At 37.9% G+C, this 26698-nt stretch overlaps 1 protein-coding gene across 1 annotated transcript; it reads left to right on the forward strand.

The window, feature by feature from the left end:
- The first annotated feature begins 2019 nt into the window (after positions 1–2019).
- Positions 2020–26698, forward strand: LOC135472193 (dual specificity mitogen-activated protein kinase kinase 5-like). Its single transcript, XM_064751573.1, has 20 exons — positions 2020–2177; positions 3188–3236; positions 3454–3521; positions 4594–4660; positions 5257–5297; positions 5446–5519; positions 6530–6646; positions 8882–8921; positions 11221–11289; positions 11874–11955; positions 13438–13548; positions 14598–14671; positions 18153–18203; positions 18384–18455; positions 20169–20198; positions 21206–21223; positions 21889–21921; positions 22698–22759; positions 23523–23568; positions 24349–26698. Exons 1-20 carry the CDS (start codon positions 2079–2081, stop codon positions 24451–24453), a joined length of 1308 nt encoding a protein of 435 aa, XP_064607643.1. The 5' UTR covers positions 2020–2078; the 3' UTR covers positions 24454–26698.

The raw sequence follows: 26698 nt of genomic DNA on the forward strand, positions 1-26698 counted from the left end.
TGACGTCACTCTATTCAGAAAACCGTGCTTTCTCCGTCAGCAAAGTACAGCAGCCGTACTTTCCTAAATTCATCTGACAGGCCTGAATTGTCTAACCAAGCATATTTTGGCCATGTTGCCATACATAAGGTATCAGAATGAAAACATAGCCCGGTGCTAACTGCGCAATTGTTATCCCCACTCCTTCCCACAGCTTAATTTTTTTATTTGATTGGTGTTTTACGTCGTTGTCAAGAATATTTCACTTATACGACGGCGTTATGCATTATGGTGGGGGGAGAATCCCACAGCTAAATACAGAAATCGTTTATTATGTAACACTAATGCAAACGTTTAAGTCAGAGAAAGACCTCGTACTTTCTTATCCAGGAATGTACAGTTACTCGGCCTTTCTCCACACCTAAAAAGTACAATTTTATCAGTCAACTTTTGCAGAATAACGCCTTTAGATGACAAACCATGACAAACATGGGGAAAGGTTGAAGAATTACAGTAAATAATTTTTACATTGCCACATCAGATATTTACTTCAGGATTACACCATTTTACACTGAAGGAATTGGTAATACTACATCGTAAGTATAGATAATCATGTCGTTTATTTTTTAACCGGCATTAATTTATTCAGTGCAGAGCAACTCGCGCATGTGCAAAGTTTTGTCCTGACCATGTCTTACCCAACTCCAGTGAATTGGTACTTAACTTCAGTTAAGTCGTATTTAGACCCACCCAAATTCCTAGTGTTCAAATATCACTCATTGCCATTGTCATAAGCTGATAATATATGTTTATGACATGATCAGACTTGATCATTCCTTTGTACACTAATGGTTAGAGCGTCCGCTTCGAAATCGAGAAACCTAGGATCAAATCCGTTCAGCTAAGACAAAGACATTTGAAAAAATGGTTTCAGTTGCTGTCTCGCTTAATGTTCAGCGTTGAGAAACTATAGCAAGGGAACAGCTAGGACTGGCTGGGTCAGTGCAATGTGCCAGGGTGGGGTGTCATGTCTGATGTCTTCGTCCGGAATGATACTTCGGTGGAGGCAGCACCTTGGCGACAAGGACTCGACCTGCCACAAGAAGACACAATATATATTAACAATCACCTACCTTTTGACTCCTAATCGTCAATTTACTAGCATATGCATGGGCTGCATATAAGAATGAAACGCAATCAAAGCTCTACTGAGATACATATTTTGTGATCGAGAACTTATATTCTAGCATGATGCATGATTTGAATACTGATTTGACTCAGTCGCCTAGAACAAAAAATTGCGCCTTTCTGATTTCATCGAAAACTGTTTACTGCTTCTCTTTGCATGATTCCGCCCTATATTCGTACTTTATAAACTTTCTTATATAGTTCTTTGGTGGGTTTTGTTATAGGCCTACGTCGTTTTGGAAAATGGCCGTGCAATTATTGACCTAGAACGTCGTCCGTATTGGTTGTCGGCTGCTATACGAATGTTTGTTTCGACGTGTTGATGCAAAAAAGATAAGAAAATGCCTCCAGTGACTGTAAAAAATCTCAAAATGTTTTGGAAGTGAAATTTGAAACTGTCTAAAACTATAAAATCTGATTTTCAGAAGATTTCTTGCTTAGCGCATAGATGTAGGAGAAGTTGGTTACTACACAGAAATGTACCCATTAACACTATACTATAATAAAAATATTATCGGACACAATACTAAGCACTAATCAAACAACTGGTGGCTGTGCGTTCAAGTCCAGCTCATGCTGGCTTCCTTTCCGGCCGTACGTGGGAAGATCTATCGGCAGCCTGCGGGTCGTCATGGGTTTCCCCCGTTCTCTCCCCGCTTTCCTCCCACTATAATGCTGGGAGCCGTCGTGTAAGTGAAATATCCTTGAGTGCAGCGTAAAACACCAATCAAATAAATAAATAAATCGTTTTATGCAAGCAGACGACATAATGATCAGCTAAAGTGGGTTAAATAAACTTGGATATCTGAATGTCAGCGGTTTTGCAGCTGTCAGCGCCCATGTCATGATTTTGTTTTTGTTTTGGACTCTTAAGATAGTTCGGTTTAGATCGTCAGAACCTGTATTCTAGTATGACCACGGGCGTTTTACGAGTTTGGATCCATACAGAAGATAAGGGAGAAGTGGAATGGAGCGCACGGCAAGACGAATTGACGTTCGGAAATGCTTTGGTTCGTATGATGTTGTTGTTGTTGTTGTTGGGTTGCTGTTGTTGCGTTATCGCTTCCGCTGTTCTAACACAGGAGATATGATCTTCTACAGCACCTTGTTTCTGAACACATCCTGTATATTGTTTATTGACCAAAATGCAGTACGAATAGATTAGAGTTCCGGCGTTCTAACATTACTTCATTTGAAAGAATAAAAATATTTACCAGGTATTTTAAACAGGGGTGGTATTACCAGTAGTTCTACAAGTCTACTGTTATTAGCGAGGTATCGTTTTGTAAATCATGCGTGTACATGTATTTAGTTCTTACATTTAAAGCCCTTTCTGGCAAGGATGTTGGCAGGCCCATATCCATTGTGGTTGTAGTGGCGGGTTAGCCTTAGTCTTCAAAGCTGGAAGTCTGTTCCAACACCTTTTAATTTTGGCCAGAAGCTGCTACAACTGCATTCCATGTGAAGTAGAAACACTGGAGAAGCTGACCTCCTAGTATATTTTCCCCACATCGCCGCTGTACCTCTCTAGAAATGAAATATCTCAATTCACTCACCGGAACAGGTCATCAGCGACAATGTTAAACCTTAACAATTCACAGATCACCAATTTCCTAGATCAAAAATCACCCGATCTGATAGAAGATACGGATCATTTCGCTTTTACAGTTGAAACATCATTTACAATGAATGGGAGCTGATTTGTACAAGTGACAACATGTTGACCAGTGTGCGTGTGTTTTTTTTTTGTTTTTTTTTTTTTGCCTTCAGGTGAACAAATGGGAGATATTTAATTTCCACTGAGGTACAGCAGCAATGTGGGGAAAATATGATGCGCTTCCCAATGAGGCAGCTTATCAGTTTACCTCATACTTTAGGTCACAGCATTTAGCTACCTGCGCTGGACTCATGGAGGGTGGTGGTTTGATCTATGCACTCGTTTCCTCCACACTTAAGTCTGACATTTGACATATAAGTGATGAAATTCAAGAGTATGACACTAATTTTTTTTTTTTTTCAGTTTGCAATATCCCAAGTTTTGCCCAATGTGTCTGTCACAGCGTTTGAATGTAAGTTTTTAATGCATCCCTGTTTGCTAAGCTTTGTTGTCTTTTCAAAATGATTGTGGATTGAGCAGATTGGATTTATCTTGGACATTCTGGTTTTCTGTATCCACTAAAGTAATTGGTTGTTGATTTGTAATAAGTAAGTGGAAAGATCTTATGATAATTTCTTTATTAAAGACCATAAATCAATTATAGATAATAATTCCACGATTTTTGTCAGATGAAGATGAAGAAGGGGACAGGATAACAGTGAGGACAGATGAGGAACTCAAAACCATGTTAGAAAATGTAAGTCATGACTTTGTTAGAAAATGTTAGTCAAGATTGTGTTAGAAAATGTTAGTCAAGATCGTGTTAGAAAATGTAAGTCCTGACCATGTTAGAAAATGTAAGTCCTGACCATGTTAGAAAATGTAAGTCCTGACCATGGTACAAAATGTAAGTCCTGACCATGGTACAAAATGTAAATCCTGACCATGTTAGAAAATGTAAGTCCTGAGCATGGTACAAAATGTAAGTCCTGACCATGTTAGAAAAGGTAAGTCCTGACCATGGTACAAAATGTAAGTCCTGACCATGGTACAAAATGTAAGTCCTGACCATGTTAGAAAATGTAAGTCCTGATCATGGTACAAAATGTAAGTCCTGACCATGTTAGAAAATGTAAGTCCTGACCATGGTACAAAATGTAAGTCCTGACCATGTTAGAAAATGTAAGGCCTGACCATGTTAGAAAAGGTAAGTCAAGACCATGTTAGAAATTGTAAGTTATGACCATGTTTATAGAAATTGTAAGTCATGACCATGTTTATAGAAATTGTAAGTCATGACCATGTTAGAAAATGTAAGCCAAGACCATGTTTCAAAAGTATCGACTAAATAACCATAAATTTCAACCATGACTGACTTGCTGATTTTTCCTGATTGAAAAGAGTTCTATTGATTTTAGAAAGGGGTTTTGAGGTTTGCTTGGAACATGGGGTGATATTCTACTTGAAAATTGTAAGTTTCAGCACCAAAAGTGACCATTCTAGAAAATGTAAGTGAAGGCCATGTAAAACTGCAATTAAACAAAGAAATATAAGAATAAGGCTAAAGGCCATGTTTGAAAATAGCTACTGCGCATGGCAAGGAAATTAAATGAAATGTTAAATGAATGATAAAGTTTTAGAACTACAGCAGCAATATTTCAGCCATTTCTTTTCAACCAGGTAATTGAAGAATATATTATATGTTTACACAATTGAACATATGAATACTTTGTAATTGCAGAGTGGTAAATTGTTGTTAATAATTAATTAATTTACAGCTACTTAAAACTAGAAATTACACCTTAAATACTTGTGTATCTTTGTTTCAGTTTTTAGCTCATGTGAGAAGTTCAGGCAGCACTGGTGAATTACCTCCCCTTGTTATCTATCCCAGAGGTAAAATGCGTACAAAATTATATGTTGTGTATTTGCATTTTGTATTCAAGTTTTTTACATCATAATGCAGAACTGAATGAGTCTACTCTTGGGTGTTGATTTATGTCCTATTTATATGACATAATACAATGATACATGCATATTGCGTTGAAATGGGGCCTCTTAAATTAATCTTCGGTTGAAAGCACTATTATACCTCAGGCCAAGAAAAAAAACAACAACAAAAGAACAAAGTGTAGTTTAGTATATACACTATATTGAGTAAACATTATGGAATTATAACTAAGAAGGTGATAATTTGAGTGTTTTTGAATGACTAGAAACAAAATCACTTCTAAATACATGTACATGTATTCTTTTAAAATTTGAACATCACAACCTTCAATTATAGTCAAACCACAAACAGGGTTGGCCAGTTAGAGTGTATCAATAGCCATGCTAGTCACATGTTATATCATGTAACATGTGTAACACTATCCCTAATGAATGATCATGTAACAGGTTCACTGTGATTGTTTCTTCTTGTGTTCCTATGTGTAAAGACCATATTGTCTCACACAGCATATGTATAAACATCCTGCATTCTTTTATTGTAGTTGGGAAGACCCCTCAAGACAGAAATATCCATGGATTAAAGGTAGTGTATAATGTATACATACAAGCAACTTTGAGGAGAGAGTATGCTCGTATTTTTACAGAATAAACAAGTTCTCAAAACCTTTCTATATGTGTGTTAATACTGAAGATACATCATTTGAATATATTTGAATTCCTCGTCATTTCAGATCAGAACCAAGAGGGGTGGGGCTGGTGGAGAGCCACAAACAAACAAAGCTGCTTTGGTGTCTGAGCCTCAGAGGTAAGCACCCTATTGGTATATGCCAGTACCAGCATGATAAATATACTGAATTTCAAACATTGAAATAGCTGTCTTGAGACCAGGGAAAAGTCTGGCTCAAGTAAGACTCAAACTCACAACTTAGGCTGTCTCACTGAAACCAGTATTTTCACTGTTCTTGAGACCGTTATATCGCTGTGGGATATTGAGTATGTATTTAATGTATATCCTGGTGATGATGTTGCTGGAATATCACAGTATCAGAATGATGTACTGATATCATGTTGGTGTGCCAATGTGCAGATGCTATACTGGTATCATGCTGGCTTATGCCAGTATGAGGATGATGTACTGATATCATGCTGGTACATGCCAGTAACAGGATAATGTACTGATATCATGCTGGTACATTCCAGAATGCAAACGCTATGTTGATTTCATCCTGCCAGTATCAGGATGATGTACTGATATCATGCTGGCTTATGCCAGTATCAGGATGATGTGCTGATATGATGCTGGCTTATGACATTATCCCGTGCAAGGCAGAATACTTCCGTTTCCAGCAACTGTCGCATCGGAGATGTGTATCAGCTGATGCCATATGCGTCTCCCTTTGTTTAGCTGTGAAAACAATGACGTCAACTTTCTGTGCCGAAGTGATGGGTCTTTTGTAGGAAAAGTTTGCTACATAGATACTCAGTGAGAGGATACAGAAATATATGGTGTCAGTGATCCTCCTGTTGGTGTCAGAGACTCATATATTTCTGTACCTCTCACTGAATACCCACGTAACCAATAGTCAGATGAGGCGGATATCTTGTGAAAGGTGTTAAATTTTTTCAGCTATTCTAAAAAAATAACAAAAGTTCAATTGGATTTGCTCTGAATGAAGTTTTGCCAAATAAATCTGGTATAGCTTTTGCACTGAACGAATTCATTCTGTTGTATCAGTGAATACACCAGACAATGCATCTTAAGTCTACACACTGTAACTGGTTAGCCTGTGTATACTGAGGTTGTGTTGTTTACAGGTCCTTAAGTCACAGCCATAGTGAGATAGAAGAGCTCCTACACCTGGGTAACATAAAGGACACAGATCTGCAGTACGTGGAGATCCTGGGCAGTGGGAATGGTGGATCAGTCTTCAAGTGAGTTGCCAAGTGTCTCCATCATTACAACACTGACGGCTGTTGTTAGCATACAGAAATCTGCCTACTGTACCTACACTGTATCTGCTGTTTATATACTAAATGACCTGAAATTTTGCCCCAATCGCATGTATGTGTCTAAATCTTTTGGTGCTAACACATCTTTCTAGTATGGCATCATCCTACATGTACCTTTCAATGTACTTTTCAGATAAGATCAACACACCTTTCATAATCAGAAAGAAAATGAGCAACAGTGTCATGGACGAAATTTTAGGTCATTTCCAATATTAGCAAACGACATATCATACCGGACCTAGGATCCTTCCAGATCCTACTTCCTGTATAGTATGTCATCTTCAGGACTGAGTATTATAGTAGATAAAGATAGTAAGCAAAATCAACACAATATCATGGTTCTCATTGATTAGTTATTTATTTATTTGATTGATATTTTACCCTTTACTCTAGAATATTTCACTCAAGCAACAGCAGCCAGCATTATAGTGGAAGGAAACCGGGCAGAGCCCGAGGGAATCCAGTGACAATCCTCAGGTTGCTGGCAGACATTCCCACGTATGGCTTGAGAGGGAGCTGGCATGAACTGAACTTGAACTCACCACATGCGGCCACATTGGTGAGAACTTCCTGGGTCATTGCGCTGCGCTGGAATGCTAACCAAGTCGGCCACGGAAGCCCCGCACATTGAATGGTTATATGACAACCAAGTCTCAGAGTGCATTGAAGGTACAAAATCTTCAGGCTTTCTTCACAAAGTAAAAATGTTACTCCTAAAACTGACTTCGTGAAATTGTTAGGAAACACATTTGTAACCATAATTTTATTAATTAAATGACATGTTGTTATGAAGCATGTTATAAGGAGAGAGGGGTGTACTTCTTTGTTCAATAAAGTCACGTTCTAGTGCCTGAGTATGTGGTTTTATAACTTTAACAAGGATATATGCAACTACCGCTACTGAAGTGATGTGATATACATCATGGTTATAAGGTTGTCCAAATAAAATATACTCAACCACAAGCTATGTTAGCTGTTGATTGCCGTTTATCAGGTATTGCAGTTAGCCAAAGTATTTTGTCTCCTGCCACAAAACTTGACCTGAAATATGTCAGATGTTCTGCATTTTGTATGTGCGTTCGTTCTTCTGTATAACTCAGTCCGTCTGTGTATCCATCACACCTTGGGCCATTTCTACAAAGCCGTTGCAACACTGCATCCAGCATGTTTACTATGGTGACTTACATCTACTTCTTCACTGTATGTTGTCATGGAAGTAATGCCAGGCACAGTTTGCGATTGCTTTGTAGAATGGTCCCCTAATCTCGTGACCAAGATAGCTATAACAGTTTTAAAACAATCACATTCATATTGACACATTGGCGACCGATCATGTTCACTTTGACAAAGTGGCAACCAATCATGTTCGTATTGACACATTGGCTACCGATTATGTTCATTTTGACAAAGTGGCAACCAATCATGTTCATATTGACACATTGGCTACCGATTATGTTCATTTTGACAAAGTGGCAACCAATCATGTTCGTATTGACACATTGGCTACCGATTATGTTCACTTTGACACAGTGGCAACCAATCATGTTCGTATTGACACATTGGCTGCTGATTATGTTCATTTTGACACAGTGGCAACCAGTCATGTTCGTATTGACACAGTGGCGAGCGATTATGTTCATTTTGACTCAGTGGCAACCAATCACTCTCGTATTGACACAGTGCCCACTGATTATGTTCATTTTGACACAGTGGCAACCAATCACGTTTGTATTATCACATTGGCGACAGATTATGTTCATTTTGACACAGTGGCAACCAATCACACTCGTATTGACACAGTGGCCACTGATTATGGCCATACTGACAAAGGTAGGGTCATTTGAGATATGACTGGGATTAACTTTTTTCACTCTACAATATGTAATCCAGTATGGCAGCTGTCGGTCATTTTGGATTTTCTGTCCATCAAAATTTTCACCAGCCAGTAATGGCAGTTTGTCTCATAATAACACACCAAGTCTTTACACATGTAGTCTTCATGGTACCTCGGTCAGGTTTTACTCGTAATGAATAAACTGGTTCTTATCGACATCTGCTTCATCGTTAATAGTTGTTAACAACTCATACTTGGCAAGATTAAACGACTTGTGCTGTTAATTACTCAGTAACAGCTCACACCGTGATCTTTGTTTACAGAGCTTACCATATGCCTTCTGGGAAAGCCATGGCTGTTAAGGTAAGACCGGATAAGGTGTTTATTTGTGCGTGTGATTATTTACATGTATATAAAGGAGAAATGTCAGGATTTCTTTCAATGATGAAAGTGATATTTCACTCAGTTAAATATCACTTTTGTTACTACATTTTGATTTTTCATACCCAGACGCCATGACGTCAGTAGAGAAACGTTTTGTTCAATGATGTTCCAATCTGAGCTCAGGGGGTTGGCGTCATAATACAAGTTTAGTTCACTTTACTATTCCTACGTCACGCAGCAAGACACAATGTCATAGAGGACATCATGTAAGACATCAGGCTATATTCACAAGCCTGTGAAGGCCTACAGCTGAAAACATTCCCTCTTCACAAAATCATGATATCGTCAAGATGTAAATACTACGTAGAATATTGCACAGTGATCGAAGGTTGAATACCATAAATATTTTTCTCACTTTAAAATATTTATGGTATTCCGCCTTAACTGTATTTAATATCATGTATCAGAATGTAAATTTGTAGCTATATGCACTAAGATTCTTATAAAGGCTCCAGCAAGGAATATTTATAGGGCCATGATCTTAAATTGACTACTATACATGTACTTGAATTTTGTAACAAGATCAGATTGTTTCCTTTAGGGAGCTGCGTGGATATGATGTCTTAAGTTAAAATAAAACTTCATAGAGATGTCCCGTTGTCACTGATTTTTTTATGGGTCTATTTGTGAGAATCGCCAGAGGCCCATTATAGATGTATGAAAAAATGTGAAGAAATTGTCGGAAGTAGTTTATCCTCAGTAAGACATGTCAGTGTGCTTAGCGAAATAGACCATGTGTTGTGGTCAAATATTAGCTTCCTTTCTTGATGTTTTTCTTTATAGTTCTGTTGGGATTTAAATGCTATGATTACACATTGAACAAAAATTTTAATTATGTTTGGAGTCCTGCTTTCTTTTATTGTTCGTTTAGTTCCCTGTCACAAAAGGTTATCGAATACACTTGCACTATTTTGAGGATGGTGACAGTAAATACCTTGATTGCCTGTGATAGCGAAAAGATTTACATCATGTAAGATTGCTCATGTTCATGTATTTAACAGCTCCCAAATATTTTGACATACCTTACAGCAAATGAGCGCTTTGTTAGTCACCAAAATGGTGAAAATAAAGAATGAGGAAGTTATCAGACGGCGGGTACTAGTATTGCATTTGACCTTGACCCCCAATGCTACAGGTGGGTGTCCTCCGCATGGTTTCCTTGCGTTTACAGAAATGTTTCGACAAGTAAAAAAAAAATTACCAGTCGTATTAGGCAACTTACCATAGAATGAAGCACTACTGCAACCCCTGCTGTCAAAACAAAATGAAAAGATAAAGTTGCAGTGAGCGAGTTATTGAAATATACCCAGTAGGCCTGCAATTTGAGGCGTAATAAATATGAGCGTCATCCAGATTTATTTCTCGTGATTGATGAAGAGCTGAAATAATTAATTTATTCTGGAATGTTATGACAAGTTGTAATTCTGGGCAGTCGACATGTACATACATTTAATTGTGGTCCTGTATGTAATTACAGTAATGTCTGCACCGATAGGTCTATGTAGGCCTGCACATGTATGTCGTTCGATTTTCTCAACCGACTTCGCTCAATCAATTTCACACTTTCCAGATGTATTGCTGGGCACCAAAAATAGTGAAGTATTTTCAAAAAATGTATACTGTGGTAGGCTTATCCAGTACTCCCTCTCTTGGAAAAGTAGGAATTACCGTGCTACCTCTGAAAATTATCTGTAGCAATGCTTGACCCATTGGGTTGCTGCCAAATAGTTGATCTTCCTAATTGTGTCAGTGCCAACAAACTCATTATACAGAGTTCTTCACGGTCCCTTGAAGAAGTTATCTGTTAAATTATGGAATGAGCTGTTAATTTTGTTTGCTATAAGTGATGAAAATTTGGACATAATCCTGAAAAGATCGAAAATTTGACATTCTGGTGCAGCGAATTCTCATTAAAGTCATGTCATAATGAGGTGGGGCCAGGTCCTCCATAACAAACAGAATAACTGATAGGCCCTTTGTGGGTGGAGAAGACCAATGAATTGTACTAGAAGACAATTGGTCGTTAGTTACGAGAAAAATAAAAATAGAAGAAGAGCAACAGACCCATTTCACAGCCCTTGGGCTTTAGTTTTTTTTTATGTAAATTCACACAGATATCATTTTTCTGATATATACCAGGAGTAAGTTGAGTTAAAATTTATATCAGGAAGCCTACAAAATGGGGGAAAAAAATGTGTCTATCATGTTTGTATTGTAGGTCATACAGCTGGATATTTCCAAAGATGTACAAAAGCAAATTATTTCAGAATTACAGGTTTTAGAAAAGGTAAGTACATTGTATTAAGTACTTTATTTCAGCTCAAGTTTGACCTGTAAATATACGACTTCAGGAGCACCTGGAGACCTGAGAATGATACTTTTGATGACCACACTTAAGTTTTTCTGATAAGAAATTAATTATTCACAAAAACTCTATAAATGCCCCTGTAAGTTGGAGGAATAAATCAGAATCAAACAAAATGTGTTACATTTAAGGAACCAAACTGTACCTGTGTGGGTGAAATACAGTGCAAGTAGTTCTGAAAATACTGAGAACTCTTTTAAATGTGATACATGTTACAGTCCTGTTTTTTCTCATTGTTTACTGTTTGAGTTTAGTAACTCCACAGGAAACCTTCAGTTAACTTCTCTTGTCATTCATGGTCAAAGAACTTGACTGACTTTGTACTGAGCTAATAAGTACATATGTGTATTCATACACTGAGTAATAAAGGTACTAAAGTTTGAACTGAAGTCAGTCAGTTAATTCCTGCTTTGCCAGTCATAGGATATTTTCAGTTTCTTTATAGGCCAGACATTTATAGAGCTGTATTTTGAAATTCTGTATTCTTTGCTTTTCTATTTCTACAGTGTCATTGTGAAAATATCATAATGTTTTATGGAGCATTTTTCATTGAAAACAGAATATCAATTTGTACAGAATTTATGGATGGTAAGTACTTTAAGTACATTGAATCTAAATTATGTAAAAAAATAAATAAATAAATATTAAAGTGAATAAATTAATATTGAAAGACTATACTTCATTTGAACCGCATTTGTGTTATTTCCACAGATGATGTGCTGCCAATAATTTTGAAAGTATTTTGAAAGTGATTTTTTTTTTTGTGTCCTCTAGAAAAATGAAATAATGGAATTAAAATAAAACCGAAAATCTGCCTTGTTAGCTTTCCTGCACACAGTACAAATGCAGCTTGTGTGGTACCTGGAGCATCGGCGTCCAATAACGGGGAAAACAATATTAAACAAAATGTTAGGAATGATATCTTAAAAAACACTACGTGTATTGAGCTCCAGGTTTTTCACACATACAGAGCACAATGACACAAGGGTTATATTCCATCATTGATTTGGTGTTTGAATATTATTTACTGTAAATTACAAAATTCACAACTTAGTGTATAGTGTTAAACAATCAATGTTTGACAAAATGTTAGTGGTGGTGTCTGAAAAAGCACTGCATGTATTGAGCTCAGGTTTTGCACACATGTAAAGCACAAAATAAAGACCAGGGCGATATTACATTGTTGATTCGGTGTGTACATATCAAATACTGTAAATTACAAAATTGACAACTTAGTGTATTGTATATTATATTGTATAGTATATTATGTTTCTTTTTGCCAGTCACTAATGTTCAGCTGTCTGTAAAATCAGTCATAATTGCTACAAAATTGCCTTTAGGCTTTAACACGTGACAACACAAGCTCTACTTAGGGATATGTTGGAAGTTAGATATTCTTGTAAGGAAAATGAAGTTAGTACAGTTTTTCTAATTCATAATGTTCAAGTCCATAAGTTCAGTTTAGATGGCAAGAACACATTTCCTCAGGGCATGTCATAATTATTCAAAAATAAAATTAAAAAAAAGTTACATATATATATAAAAGCACATTGACATGAGATGTATTCCATCGCCGATGCTCTGTGTCACTGTGTGCATGTTGATTACAGTAAATTACCAAATTCGCACCTTCAGTACTTTGAGTATTGAGTTCAAGTTTTGCATTCATGTGTCACCTACAGACGATCTTCTTGGTAGCCTGCTACTAAATCTAATAAAGTTATATTGTTTGATCTCCATGTTTTTGTGATTTTCTTGGTTTTCTAGGTGTTTTGATCATGTAAATATGTCTTCAATAGTCAAAGCTGCCAGAAGTTTTTCCACAAATTAGATGACTTTTCTAGCTTTTATTTTTATACCCTCTTCTGACACTGGAGTGATAAAGATTTATTCCGTCTGTAAAAACAACAACTGAAATTGGTATGGTTTAAGTATGAACAAGGCATTCATCTTTGCATTTAATGAGATTGTTTGCTTTGATATACAGTGGTATGTTTTAATGATAATTTTATTGTAATTTTATAGGTCTGTGTAATTTGTAACATTCATTTATTGGTTCTGATCCCCCAGGTGGTTCATTAGACAAATACGGGGTGATACCTGAGCCCGTCTTAGGTCGAATGACTGTCAGTATCCTCAGCGGACTGCTCTACCTGTGGAGCAAAAAGATCATGCACAGAGGTATGGTATCAGCTCAGCACAGACACACAGTCTATGTACATGTATAAAGGTCTGTCTCGAAGACAGGATCAAACCCAAGTCAGGTCATACCAAAGACTTTAAACATTTAAAAATGGTACTTGCGGCTGCCTCGCTTGGCACTCAGCACTGAGAGGTTAGAGCAAGCAAACATGACTGGTTGATCCGGTATCAGTATAATGTGACTGGGGAGGGGTGTGTGTGTGTGTGTCAAGTCTGTTGTCTTCGGCATGATACTTCAGTGGCGACAGTACTTTGATGTCATGGACTCACCCTGCCACAAGGAGACACAGTATATGTACACAGATGACGCCTCATTACACATATCACTGAAAAATTGTTAAACACAACGTTAAACTCCAAGCATACATACACATGTACACTTTGATCTGCAATCTCTGGAAATAGGCTTGTAAACACAATGTCTGTATGGATATGTATTATTTGTTAATATGATTGGTGTTTTACACTATTCTCAAGATAATTTCACTTATACGACGGCGACCAGCGTTATGGTGGGAGAAAACCAACCCATAACCACATATACTTGTAGATATGAAGAAAATATCACATAATATACTGTACATATATCTGGATAAGGAAAAGAACCGTGATGAAGGTTTGTAACATTGATCTAGTTTGTGAAGATCATTTTCCTAGTCCTAGCTAGGCAATTAAGACCATATGCAAATGGTCATGGCCCTGTAGATAAATATACAACAGTTGTCTTTGAAATGTTAATAAAGACAAAGTTGGTACATGTAGGTCATTGAGTTCCACAAATCTGAAAATAATTTTGAAGGCTGCTAGAGATATTGGTAATGGTAATCTTCCAGTTGCATGTATTCGCACCATTAAAAAGTTACAATGGAAGTTTTGTCGTGTACCAGATCGTTAGCTCTTTTAAAAAAAAAAATTTAATGCATGACATTATCCTTGTCATTATTTCGTGGCTTGGTGCCAGATAGTTCAGTGTACTTATAAAATATCATATATATTTATTCTCTACATGGTGGTGTTTGTATTTGCAGATATTAAGCCATCCAACATTCTAGTAAACACCTTCGGACAAGTGAAGCTCTGTGACTTTGGGGTTAGTACACAGGTAAGTCTTGCTAACACCTACTTTACCATTATTACTGTATATATTTGTTAAATTATTTGGTTGTTGTTTAAAGCCGTACTCAAAAATTATTCCCTGATAGGATTGGCAGTCAGATTTATGGGTTGAGGAAATTGGAGTTTTTGAGATACCCTAATTCTTCAACCGTTTCAACCTCCTCTGCTACGTTTCAACCTCCTCTGCTACGTTTCAACCTCCTCTGCTACACGTACCAGTATTTTAGAACTTTCTGAGAGAACTGTGGGCTGAAGAGAAATAATTTGCACGGTTTTATGAAGCTTGCATCTTTTATGTCACAAACAACTCATTTTCATAATATGCATAAATTCCATGGAAAAAAGAGCTTTAGTGGTGTGTGCCTCATATTGATGGTCAAGCGGTCTTCAGCTAACATAAGTCTGGACAGATATCCCCCTGAGTGCCAACAACAGTTTATTATCACTAGTTTCCGAACCAAGAGTGAGTGAGTGAGTGTTTCGGGTTTAGCATCGTACTTAACAATTTTTCAGTCATATGACGCCGAAGGAGTCCTTATGTGCCTCCTTGTTGCAGAAAGGATTTCCACCACTCTTCTATCTAGTGCTTCTTCAATGAGACGACTTACCGAAGGCAAGTAAGCCACCCCACCCGAGCCATTATACTGATATGGGTGAACCAGTGCATGCACTATCCCCTTAATGCTGAAGAGGAAGCTATAACTTCCTCTTTTAAAGTCTTAGGTGTGACCCGACCCAGGATTGACCCTGGATATACCCTTCCCGAAGCGAGGGCTCTACCAACCTTGCTATCAGGGCCGGTCCCCCTACAAAGACATTTACTGCCCATTCATGCAGAGGCTGGGGTTGAATCGAGCCTCACCAGTCCTTATTTGCTCCCTATACATGTACATATAAGACAGGGTTTAGTCTGCAGACTTATAATTGTCAGTATTAGTATTTGCTGCCAAGACTCAGGTCTGGTCTCTGTAGCATGGTGTTCCAGTGAGTGAGTGCTTGGGGTTTAACGTCGTACTCAACAATTTTTCAGTCATATGACAACGAAGGAATCATTAGGGTGCATGTACGTGTAATGTGCCTCCTTGTTGCAGGACGGATTTCCACCGCTCTTTAATTTAGTGCTGCTTCACTGAGATGACTTACCGAAGGCAAGTAAGCTGCCCCGCCTGAGCCATTATACTGATACGGGTCAACCATTCGTTGCACTATCCCCTTCATGCTGAATGCCAAGCGAGGAAGTTACAACTTCCTCTTTTAAAGTCTTAGGTATGACTCGATCAAGGATTGATCCTGGATCTACCGGTCCCGAAGCGAACGCTCTACCAACTGTGCTATCCAGGCCGGTCGTGTTCCAGTGAGACAGCACATTCCTTGGGACCTGGTATGAGGAGACACCACTGTCATGACTGTATTATACGAACAAACTAATGTTGGAAGTGACATTTTGTAACCCCGAACAAATTAGCAGGCAACTATATATCAAATGCAAATTTATTGTACCATCACTCTGTTTAGATGTAGCATGTAGTGCTTTGTAAATCATACTTAGCTGGGACTTCTGTGGACGAGATGGTTAGCATGCCAGCACAGTGCAATGACCCAGGAAACTCTTACCAATGTGGTCACTCTGAGTCCAAATCCAACCCAGTGGGAACTGCCAGCAACGTATGAATAGTCGTGGGTTTTCCTTGGGCTCCACTTGATTTCTTCTCTCGATAATGCTGGCTGTTGTCATATAGGTGAAATATTCTTGAGTACGGTGTAAAACTCCATTCAAATAAGTAAATAAATAAATCATATTGTGGGAGTGTTTGTTAAATATCATTTGTGCTACTGGAGCTAGAAAGCTTTCATGCCTTTTAGGTTAATGCAAGAGTTATGTCCCCTATTTTTAGATGCTTTGTAGCTAAGATGACTGTTGTGCTGCTTGCTTGTAGGGGCTCTGTCATCTAATTCTCTTGTTGCTGACTATTAACCATTAAAGTGCTACTTCAGTCATAAGAAATGCCAGGTTGAAATATTAGATTGGTATGAAGGATACCCTGAGGAATATAGCCAACACCACGGATCAAAAAAATTTATGTTGAATAATGCCATTTAGCCCCTGTAAGTGAAGAGTCCTGACAAACATAACCTTCCGCAGTTTCTGTAAAATTTTCTTGATGTGACGTAGGAATATTACTTATGGGACGATGAATCAAGCTGGTATGACGTCGCTTAAGGCAGTACGGCTGGAATGAAGTCATGTGCGTTTGAAAGTACGATGCCATTTGTGCTTTAAGTCAGTGATGGGTGACATCAAGTGTTCTTGCATGACGTCACACCAGGTAAAATTGGAAACGGCAGAAAACTTTTGTTTCCGTATTATCCTCCCGAACTAACAAGAATGGCTTTAATACAATGTGTTTTTTTATACAGTTTAAGAAAGCAGTTCCGACTATCTCAATCCTTATCATTTAGTCTTACCTGTAAGACATATATGTCTTAACACTAGCTATTTAAATATCTTACTGGTTTGCTGTATCATGCCTTGAATTCTACCAGACCCACCTTACCATGAGATGTTTGCTGTATCATGCCTTGAATTCTACCAGACCCACCTTACCATGAGATGTTTGCTGTATTATGCCTTGAATTCTACCAGACCCACATTACCATGAGATGTTTGCTGTATTATGCCTTGAATTCTGCCACACCCACCTTACCATGAGATGTTTGCTGTATTATGCCTTGAATTCTACCAGACCCACCTTACCATGAGATGTTTGCTGTATCATGCCTTGAATTCTACCAGACCCACATTACCATGAGATGTTTGCTCTATCATGCCTTGAATTCTACCAGACCCATCTTACCATGAGATGTTTGCTGTATCATGCCTTGAATTCTACCAGACCCACCTTACCATGAGATGTTTGCTGTATTATGCCTTGAATTCTAACAGACCCACCTTACCATGAGATGTTTGCTGTATCATGCCTTGAATTCTACCAGACCCATCTTACCATGAGATGTTTGCTGTATCATGCCTTGAATTTTACCAGACCCACCTTACCATGAGATGTTTGCTGTATCATGCCTTGAATTCTACCAGACCCACATTACCATGAGATGTTTGCTGTATCATGCCTTGAATTTTACCAGACCCACATTACCATGAGATGTTTCACATGTTACCAGGTGTTTGAGATAACCCAAACCCTGTTTTGACCAGTGACACGAAATTGTGTTTGCAGTTGCTCTAACACGTGGGACATACGATGGCCTCATGGGTTAATTAGGTTAAAAGTTGATTTATTGAATTACCAAGCCTGCCAGGAAAAATATTTGTGGCCCTTTGGTTCTGTTTCTTCCCCTCTTCCAAAGTAACTCATGTTATAGTACTTGTTGTCTTTTCCTTTGACATGATCTGGCATTCATAATCATCTTTTGATTTCTTCTCATGCACATGCCTGTTTTTATTTCAGCTGGTGAACTCTATCACACAGACATATGTAGGAACAAATGCTTACATGGCAGTGAGTATATCTTTTGTATATTTATACATACACATTATAAAGGAGGCTACACCCTTAAAAATCTGATACATTTCACAACTGTGTCCATTGATTGTAAAACACCAGTCAAACTAAATGGATAAATAAATGTGTGAAAAAATGTAATAATTAATGGCTGTGATAATCCTTCCTTTGTTTCAGCCGGAAAGGATCCTGGGAGAGGAGTATAGTTTACAGTCTGATGTTTGGAGTCTGGGAGTCACACTGTTTGAGGTAAGCTGGTGGTACATGTATAGAAGACATAGTGTAGAGTGGCAGTAATGTACAGTGTGGAGAGGCAATAATGTACGCTGTGGAGAGGCAGTAATGTACAGTGTAGAGTGGCAGTAATGTACAGTGTGGAGAGGCATAAATGTACAGTGTGGAGAGGCAGTAAAGTACAGTGTAGAGTGGCAGTAGTGGACAGTGTAAAGTGACAGTATTAGACAGTGTGGAGAGGCATTAATGTACAGTGTAGAGTGACAGTAATGTACAGTGTAGAGTGGCAGTATTGTACAGTGTGGAGAGGCAGTAATGTACAGTGTAGAGTGGCAGTAATGTACAGTGTAGAGAGGCATAAATGTACAGTGTAGAGTGACAGTAATGTACATTGTAGAGTGGCAGTAATGTACAGTGTAGAGTGACAGAAGTGGACAGTGTAGAGTGACAATAATGTACAGTGTAGAGTAGCAGTAATGTACAGTGTGGAGTGGCAGTAATGTACAGTGTGGAGAGGCATTAATGTACAGTGTGGAGAAGCAGTAATGTACAGTGTAGAATGGCAGTAGTGGACAGTGTAGAGTGGCAGTACTGTATAGTGTAGAGTGGCAGTAATGTACAGTGTAGAGTGGCAGTAATGTACAGTGTGGATTGGCAGTAATGTACAGTGTGGAGAGGCAGTAATGTACAGTGTAAAGTGGCAGTAGTGGACAGTGTAGAGTGGCAGTAATGTATAGTGTAGAGTGGCAGTAATGTACAGTGTAGAGTGGCAGTAATGTACAGTGTGGAGAGGCATTAATGTACAGTGCAGAGTGGCAGTAGTCGACAGTGTAGAGTGGCAGTAATGTACAGTGTAGAGTGGCAGTTATGTACATTGTAGGGTGGCAGTAATGTGCAGTGTGGAGTGGCATTACTGTACAGTGTGGAGAGGCATTACTGTACAGTGTAGAGTGGCAGGAATGTACAGTGTAGAGTGGCAGTAATGTACAGTGTAGAGTGGCAGTAGTAGACAGTGTAGAGTGGCAGTAATGTACAGTGTAGAGTGGCAGTAATGTATAGTGTGTAGAGGCAGTAATGTACAGTGTACAGTTGCAGTAATGTACAGTGTAGAGTGGCAGTAATGTACAGTGTAGAGTGGCAGTAATGCACAGTGTAGAGAGGCATTAATGTACAGTGTAGAGTGATATTAATGTACAGTGTAGAGTGGCAGTAATTTACAGTGTAAAATGGCGGTAATGTACAATATAGAGTGGCAGTAATGTACATTGTGGAGTGGCAGTAATATAATGTACACAGTGGAGTGACAATGATATACTCCAATGTATACAGTTAAACACAGAGAAAACACTAAAATATTGAAAAGCTATTATTTTTTGGGTGTAGAATTGAAACGTTTAAACACTTTTTAGACAAAAATGTAAAAACATTAATGAAAGTATATTTGTGCTTAGTTTCAAGTGATGCCTTCTTCGATTGTTAGAGGTCTTTTCTTTAATGGTATTAAATGGGTGTAGAGCACACAGTTTATTTATCATTTTAATTCCGGTTTGCTCTGGCAGACCATGACAGACTGTCTCTATCATTATAAATTTAACAGCTGGAAGTGGCCTTTTATTTGGACGCTAAGTCATTAAAATTCTCTAACTTTAAAATCACATTGTTTAATACTTCCGGCATAAGTGTGGGACACCATGTATTGTAACTTGCTGTTTGTCTTTATGATTACAGCTTGCCACAGGCAAATATCCCTACAGCACAGTAAGTCATTACTCTTTTATACATGCGGTTAAATAAATCTGTTAATATTGTGGAACTTATAAACCTTTAGACATGTTTCATGAGTGCTGAAGAGCACTTGTTATCCACCAGTAAGGGGTGTGTATCTGTACCTGACATGCGGGAAAGTTGGTCAGTGACTTGCCAAACTTCGATGGTTCCTCACGTGCACTCCCATTTCCTCCACTTTCCTGGTTTTCTGTTGGCATATAGCTTTTATTTTCTTCCATGACCTATAATTAGGCAATGTATCTATATGCATTTTTTTTATAGACAAAAACACATACTATGAAAGAAAATATACATGTACTCTGGATTTTCCAGAGGTTCTGTATGAATGTGCATTTGGAGATCTGTGATGGAATCATGTTTAAAACATATTAAAGATATGTTAAAGATTTTATACATATGCTTCATTTTATAACAACTTTATCTAAAAAGTGATTTATTTCTGACGTCACATGCTTCTTATAGTAATAAACATAATATACAGTAAATGACCTGAAACTACAGATATTACTAAGACAAAGTTACTCATTTTGTCTGACTTGACCTTTGATGAAAGGGTGTTTTTTGGTTTGTTTGTATCAAGACAGTCCAAAGATGTGAACTTTTGTGTTCATTCCTTTATTATGTCACAATAATCGGTGTATGTATGCACATAAAACAGATAGATACGAAGTACACAAGCACTGCAATGTCACAGAAGAAAATGACATGTTCTACCGAGATTAGGACTTTCTGTGTAGGTCGTCCTCGAGTCTCCCATTATGAAAGATCATATCCCGCTACAAATATGCATAGTTAAGTTTCAGCACCAAAATAAATATTTAATGACCATTGTAATAAATTTCCCTCCAAGTTTGAATTTTTTTTTTCAGAGTTTTAGCGTATAGATAGCTATGTGTCTAATTTGGTCACCTTGATTTTTGTGTAAAATTACATGTAAACTGAACACTAATACTGTGGACCTTGTTTTTTATTCTCAGGCCTCCCGGGTGGATCAGGTATGTGTAGCATAAGTACTTAGATCATGGGATAAGTAGTAAAGGCTGATTTAGAATTATCGGTAAATTTCTCCGAAACATATGGCTATATTTTAGTGTAACAGATCATGTTTAACTTGCATGAAGTAAAGGCATTTTTATTTATTTATTTTTTTTTTCAGTATATAACATCTCTATCACTATCACAACTGTATATTCTTTTTTTATATATAATATTTGTTTTGCTAAAGTGGTTATATTGTATAGGTTACACATAAAGGTATACCCAGTTGTATAGCACAAAAGTACGTGGCCGATGAGTGGTGTACTTAATGCTAAGGTTATATACTGAGTAAAAAAATCGTGAATTTTTGCTCTTGTGAGACAAGCCACAGTGCTGTTCTTCTTGCCATTCATATCAGTGGCAGGTGAAGTTGTACATCATGCCTTTTATAGTCAGCCATCAGATAACAAATGTTACATGTACAAAATTGTCCACCATCAATGATATATAGAGAATGTATACAATCTGTTGTTGTCCAGAAGACTCTACTGACCCAGTGCTACTATAGTTTGTCAAATGCATTTTGTTGATGATGTCCCAGTTAGCAGCCAAATGTGCATGTTCTGTACAGTTCTGGCAACATTTAAGTGTTTATTTTTGTTTTTTTTTTTTTGTTTCTCAGCCCTTTGACTTTTTGAACTGTATCGTAAAAAAGGTCAGTATCATGAATAATTGTTTAATTAGTGCAGTTTGGTCGCTCACAGAATTAATCAGTGTTCTTGCCACAGCCAATCTGCCCATTCAAATCCAACTCTGGCTGATTTGGATGCAGTGTATAACAGTAGATACAAATATATCTGGAGAGAAACTGTGTAATTCACAGTGAGCTGTAGCATACAAATGGGCTTATGGATCCGCCAGTGCTTGTATGCTCTCTGCGTACCACTGTAATTCTGCAACCTTTTCGCATGTTTGCAAGGTGTTTATTCAAACCTGTTCAGAATATATTTTTCTGTGTAGACCAATACACTTTGTGTAAAGCTCTGAAATTGGCCAATCCAACCAATATAGTTTTGTCTTCGAAGTCAGCTTGAAAATGTGCATAAATTGCTCAGAAAGGTGCTCTTTCATATGCAAAAAGAGAAGTTAGGGTATTGTTTCAAACAGTCAACCTACAGGATTTGCTATAGTAACTGTTGAGGTGATTTATGGCCTCTTCCTTAACCCATGATGAGATTGCTAAGCTTGAATCCTTCTCCTGCGAGTTCAACCATACCAGATCTGATCTACCTGATTAACTTTGCAGAGAGAACACATTGTTTTGTGGCAATGCGCTGAGTCTTATCTATCATTATCATTGTTTTCTCATAGCCATCACCAACATCACCCGGTGAATACTTCAAATGAAATTTGCTGATAGAGCACATACATGTATTAGTGTGTGCATCTGTTATTAAAATCTCATCTATCTCTATCATTGTTTTCTCACAGCCACCGCCGACATTACCTGGCGATTACTTTACCCCTGATCTGATCAACTTTGTGGACAGATGGTAAGCACTTGCAGAAAGTTTTTATTTATTTATTTGATTGGTCTTTTTTCGACATACTCTGGAATATTTCGCTTATATGACAGTGGCCAGCATTAAGCTGTTAGGGAACTGTGAAGAGCCTGGGGAAACCCACAACCATAAGGCCAATTGCTGACAGACCTTCCCAGGTACAACCTGAAACTTTTTGGCCAGACGATAAGTAACCTTCAGATCCACTGATAATGAAGTATACAAGCCACTCCAAACATGCCAAAAGAAAACATGGAATTCAGTGTTGTTGAATATGAATATTTAGTCATTTGCTGAATTATTAAACATCAGTAAACCAAGCTGTGTTTCATCAGCATTAGTCAATTTTTCAACAGGAGCATGCCTGTGTGTTGAAGTGGTGTGATCAGCCATCATGATTTGCACACATACATGGGTTTTCAAAGCAAATATAATCCTGTTTTCATGAAAAAAATGCATAATTTCATGTGCCTTTATGTGAAACACATTATACACGCACATATATGCAAATGCATATTTGTTTTCCGTTCAGAGATTGTTTGTATTTGAACATACATCGGTGTGCCTCAATCTTTTCGCATAGGCGTGAGCAACGGTGCAATTTATGAACATTTTTAATTTGGTTTTGGAGACAGGACCACATTGGTTAGGTGCTTGGCCTACACAGAGTATGATTGCTAAACATTTTGTTAACATACGAGGAAGTTGAAAAATGACTATGTTTACGGTATGTTAATGGGTTATTTTTTCCCAGTATGCAGCAAGCCTCGAAGGACAGATTGAAACCAGCTGGTATGCAGGTAAGTGTAACGTGAGGGCAGTCATTGAAATCTGTTGTATTGAAACTTTGGGCATTCTGTTCAGATATATAGGAACAATGAGTGTTCTGATGGCCTACTTTTACAAACAGTGTTTGTGCAAATTGTATCTACAGGTACTGGTTTTAAAATCTAGTCTTTCATTCCTAAAGGTTCTTTAAAAGTGCATTATATGACGTTGTAAACTTTCTTGCTATAATACATGCACTTCAGATAATTTGTGCTTTTGAGGTGTACATGTTTTGAGGTTTATCTCATATTTTAATCTTTGCATATGAACTATGACAGTAATTTTCATGAAAGTATTCACAAGTGTTTTGTCTTCTACAAGTTGAGGCATATCTGTAAGTGTGACCTTTAGCATAGTAAGACAGTATTAAACGTGCCTTTTAAGGGAGCAAGATGTGGCTCAGTGGTAAAGGTCAGCTACACTGTACCAGCAAGACACATTGGAGTTTCATTTCCCTCACTCTTTAATATGCTGTTATGCTGAGCCGTTAATCTTTTCTGTTCTTTTAAGAATACTTTTCGGCCACCAGTATTAGGAGCAAATCTGTACATGTATGTCATCCACGGTAAATATCGCCATTAACTTACTAAGATTTTTTTATTTATTTTATTGAGTGGTTTACCACATCTGTAAAACTGAGTGTCAGCTCATATTTGTAAGTGAAAAAAGCGGTGTGTAGGGCGTTGAACAACAATAAAATACATGTAGAATAACTAAATCAAATCTAAATGAACATGCCTTTCTGACTTCAGTCTCACAGTTTCATTTTGAGGCACAGGGACAACTTTGTGGAGGACGTAGCAGTGTGGGTAAGACAACGTCTACCGGAAATCCGTGCTAGCGCGCAAAATACATGAGAACTGGCCTGGCGGTGGATGACGGAAATCCATGCCAGCGCACAAAATACGTGAGAACTAGACTGGCAGTGGCTAACGGAAATCCGTGCCAGCGCACAAAATATGTGAGAACTAGAGTGGCAGTGGCTAACGAAAATCCGTGCCAGCGCACAAAATATGTGAGAACTGGGCTGGCAGTGGCTGACGGAAATCCGTGCCAGCGCACAAAATATGTGAGAACTGGACTGGCAGTGGCTGACGGAAATCCGTGCCAGCGCACAAAATATGTGAGAACTAGACTGGCAGTGGCTGACGGAAATCCGTGCCAGCGCACAAAATACGTGAGAACTAGACTGGCAATGGCTGACGGAAATCCGTTAGAACTAGACTGGCAGTGGCTGACGGAAATCCGTGCAAGCGCACAAATTACATGAGGACATGTAATGCTGTAAAATGTTTGCTGTCGTACTTAATACTAAAGGACTTGAACTGATCATAGATTATTCAGAAGTTTTACAAGTAGAACATAAAAATATTGCAATCTGGAACTGATGGAGTGTTGTACTGAATGTGCATCTGTCATATTAAAGTGTTGTAACTCTATCATTTTGCATTCTGATTTTGACGATGAGATGCATGTTTGTCTGTGAGAAACGGAAAGGCCTGCTAGAGGCTTCAGAAAAAAGGAAAAATGACTATTACAAAGGTTATACATGTATTTAGTGAACGCTTTAATATACTTGTGTCATGGTAATGGTGTCCAAATCAGTCATGGGGCATTGGTACTGGAACATTAACGATAATGTTTGACACTTGTAAGAAAGGAAGCTGGAGGTCCAATAGCGCCAATAGAGCGCTATGATGTGGGCACCACTGAATAAGTCTTGGGTTTGGGAACTATCGTTAATATGTGCTGTTCGGGAGAACTTCTTTTCTTGTTTTAATAATTTAAATTTTTGCCCGAAAAAGGTCCTAAAAGAACAAAGCCTTGTGATTTAATTATGAATATGTTTGTTCATTTTATAAGGTGCCAGAAGCCTCCGCAGCTTGGTGGTTAGCGTGCTAGCGCAGCTCAATCACTCAGGAGCCTGTAACCTATGCGATCGCTGTGACTTCCAAGTCCAGCTCTTGCTGGTTTCCTGTCTATGTGGGAAGGTCTGTCAGTAACCTGCGGTTGCTGGCGACCTGTGCCCTGTTTCCTCCCACCATAAGGCTGGCGCCAGTTGCATACTAATAAGTGAAATATTCTTCAGTACGGCGTAAAACTCCAACTAATTAAATAAATAAATATACTAATAAGGTGCTCATGAAGTCCGAATTTTTGAGTTGTAAATTGTGATATCATGCTTTTTTTTAAACATAGACCGGAGTGCAAGACCACAGAGACAGTTTGTGGGATATCGCATCTGTGGAGATTTCGAAGCAAGAATCTATTGTTCTTATTTGGAGTATTATTCTTTTGGGGCCTCCGTGGCCGAAGGGTTAAGGTGCAAGCACAGTGATATGAATCCGGAGCCTCTCACCAATGCGCTCACCTGTACTTAGCTAATGCCATGTCCTTAGCGTCGTCATCGGCCTCCAGTAAAAAGGAAGTGATAAAATAAATGTCAGTAAAAATGTTTTTTCCCATTTCGCTGTGTTGAAATATGTGGCATATTTTTGTCATATCCGTATATGACAAAATGAAATATCTTTGATAGCTTTTAAATGGATTTTAGATTTACGTGTAGTTGCTTTTTTATTTATGTATATATATATGTATATAGTATTTCGTTACGATGTATTGTTATTATTAAGCTGTTTATTTATAGACATATATATTTGATATAAACCTATATACTGTATGACCCTCAAACCCGTTTAACTGTTTGATAGCTAATATCCCCATATATGGCAATAATTAGGCGTTTGATTTTGCAATGTCATGCAGGTTTGTATGGATTTGTCAGGTGTCCCGAACATTATTCCCAAAACTTGGATTTTAGAGTTTTGGTTAGACATTTTGAACTTTCTCACTGAACAACCAATAAATCTTTTTTATTATGGGTCTATTCGCCAAAATCGCCAGAGGCCCATTATAGAGGCATGAAAAAATGTGAAGAAATTGCCGGAAGTAGTTTCACCCAAGTACGACGTGTCAGTGCGCTGAACGAAGTAGACTTTGTGTTATGGTCAAATATTACCTTCCTTTCGTGATGTTTTCTTCTTTGTTTTGTTGGGATTTATATGTTATGATTATGCATTGAATACAAATTTTAATTATGTT

This window comes from Liolophura sinensis, chromosome 8 (assembly GCF_032854445.1).
Source record: "Liolophura sinensis isolate JHLJ2023 chromosome 8, CUHK_Ljap_v2, whole genome shotgun sequence".
NCBI lineage: Eukaryota > Metazoa > Mollusca > Polyplacophora > Chitonida > Chitonidae > Liolophura > Liolophura sinensis.

Excerpts from the sequence above, each read along its gene's own strand:
- LOC135472193 (XM_064751573.1), top strand. The coding sequence starts at position 2,079 with ATGACCACGGGCGTTTTACGAGTTTGGATCCATACAGAAGATAAGGGA. Across the intron at positions 6,647-8,881 it reads AATGGTGGATCAGTCTTCAA|AGCTTACCATATGCCTTCTG; the intron begins GTGAGTTGCCAA and ends CTTTGTTTACAG. Across the intron at positions 18,204-18,383 it reads GAACAAATGCTTACATGGCA|CCGGAAAGGATCCTGGGAGA; the intron begins GTGAGTATATCT and ends CCTTTGTTTCAG.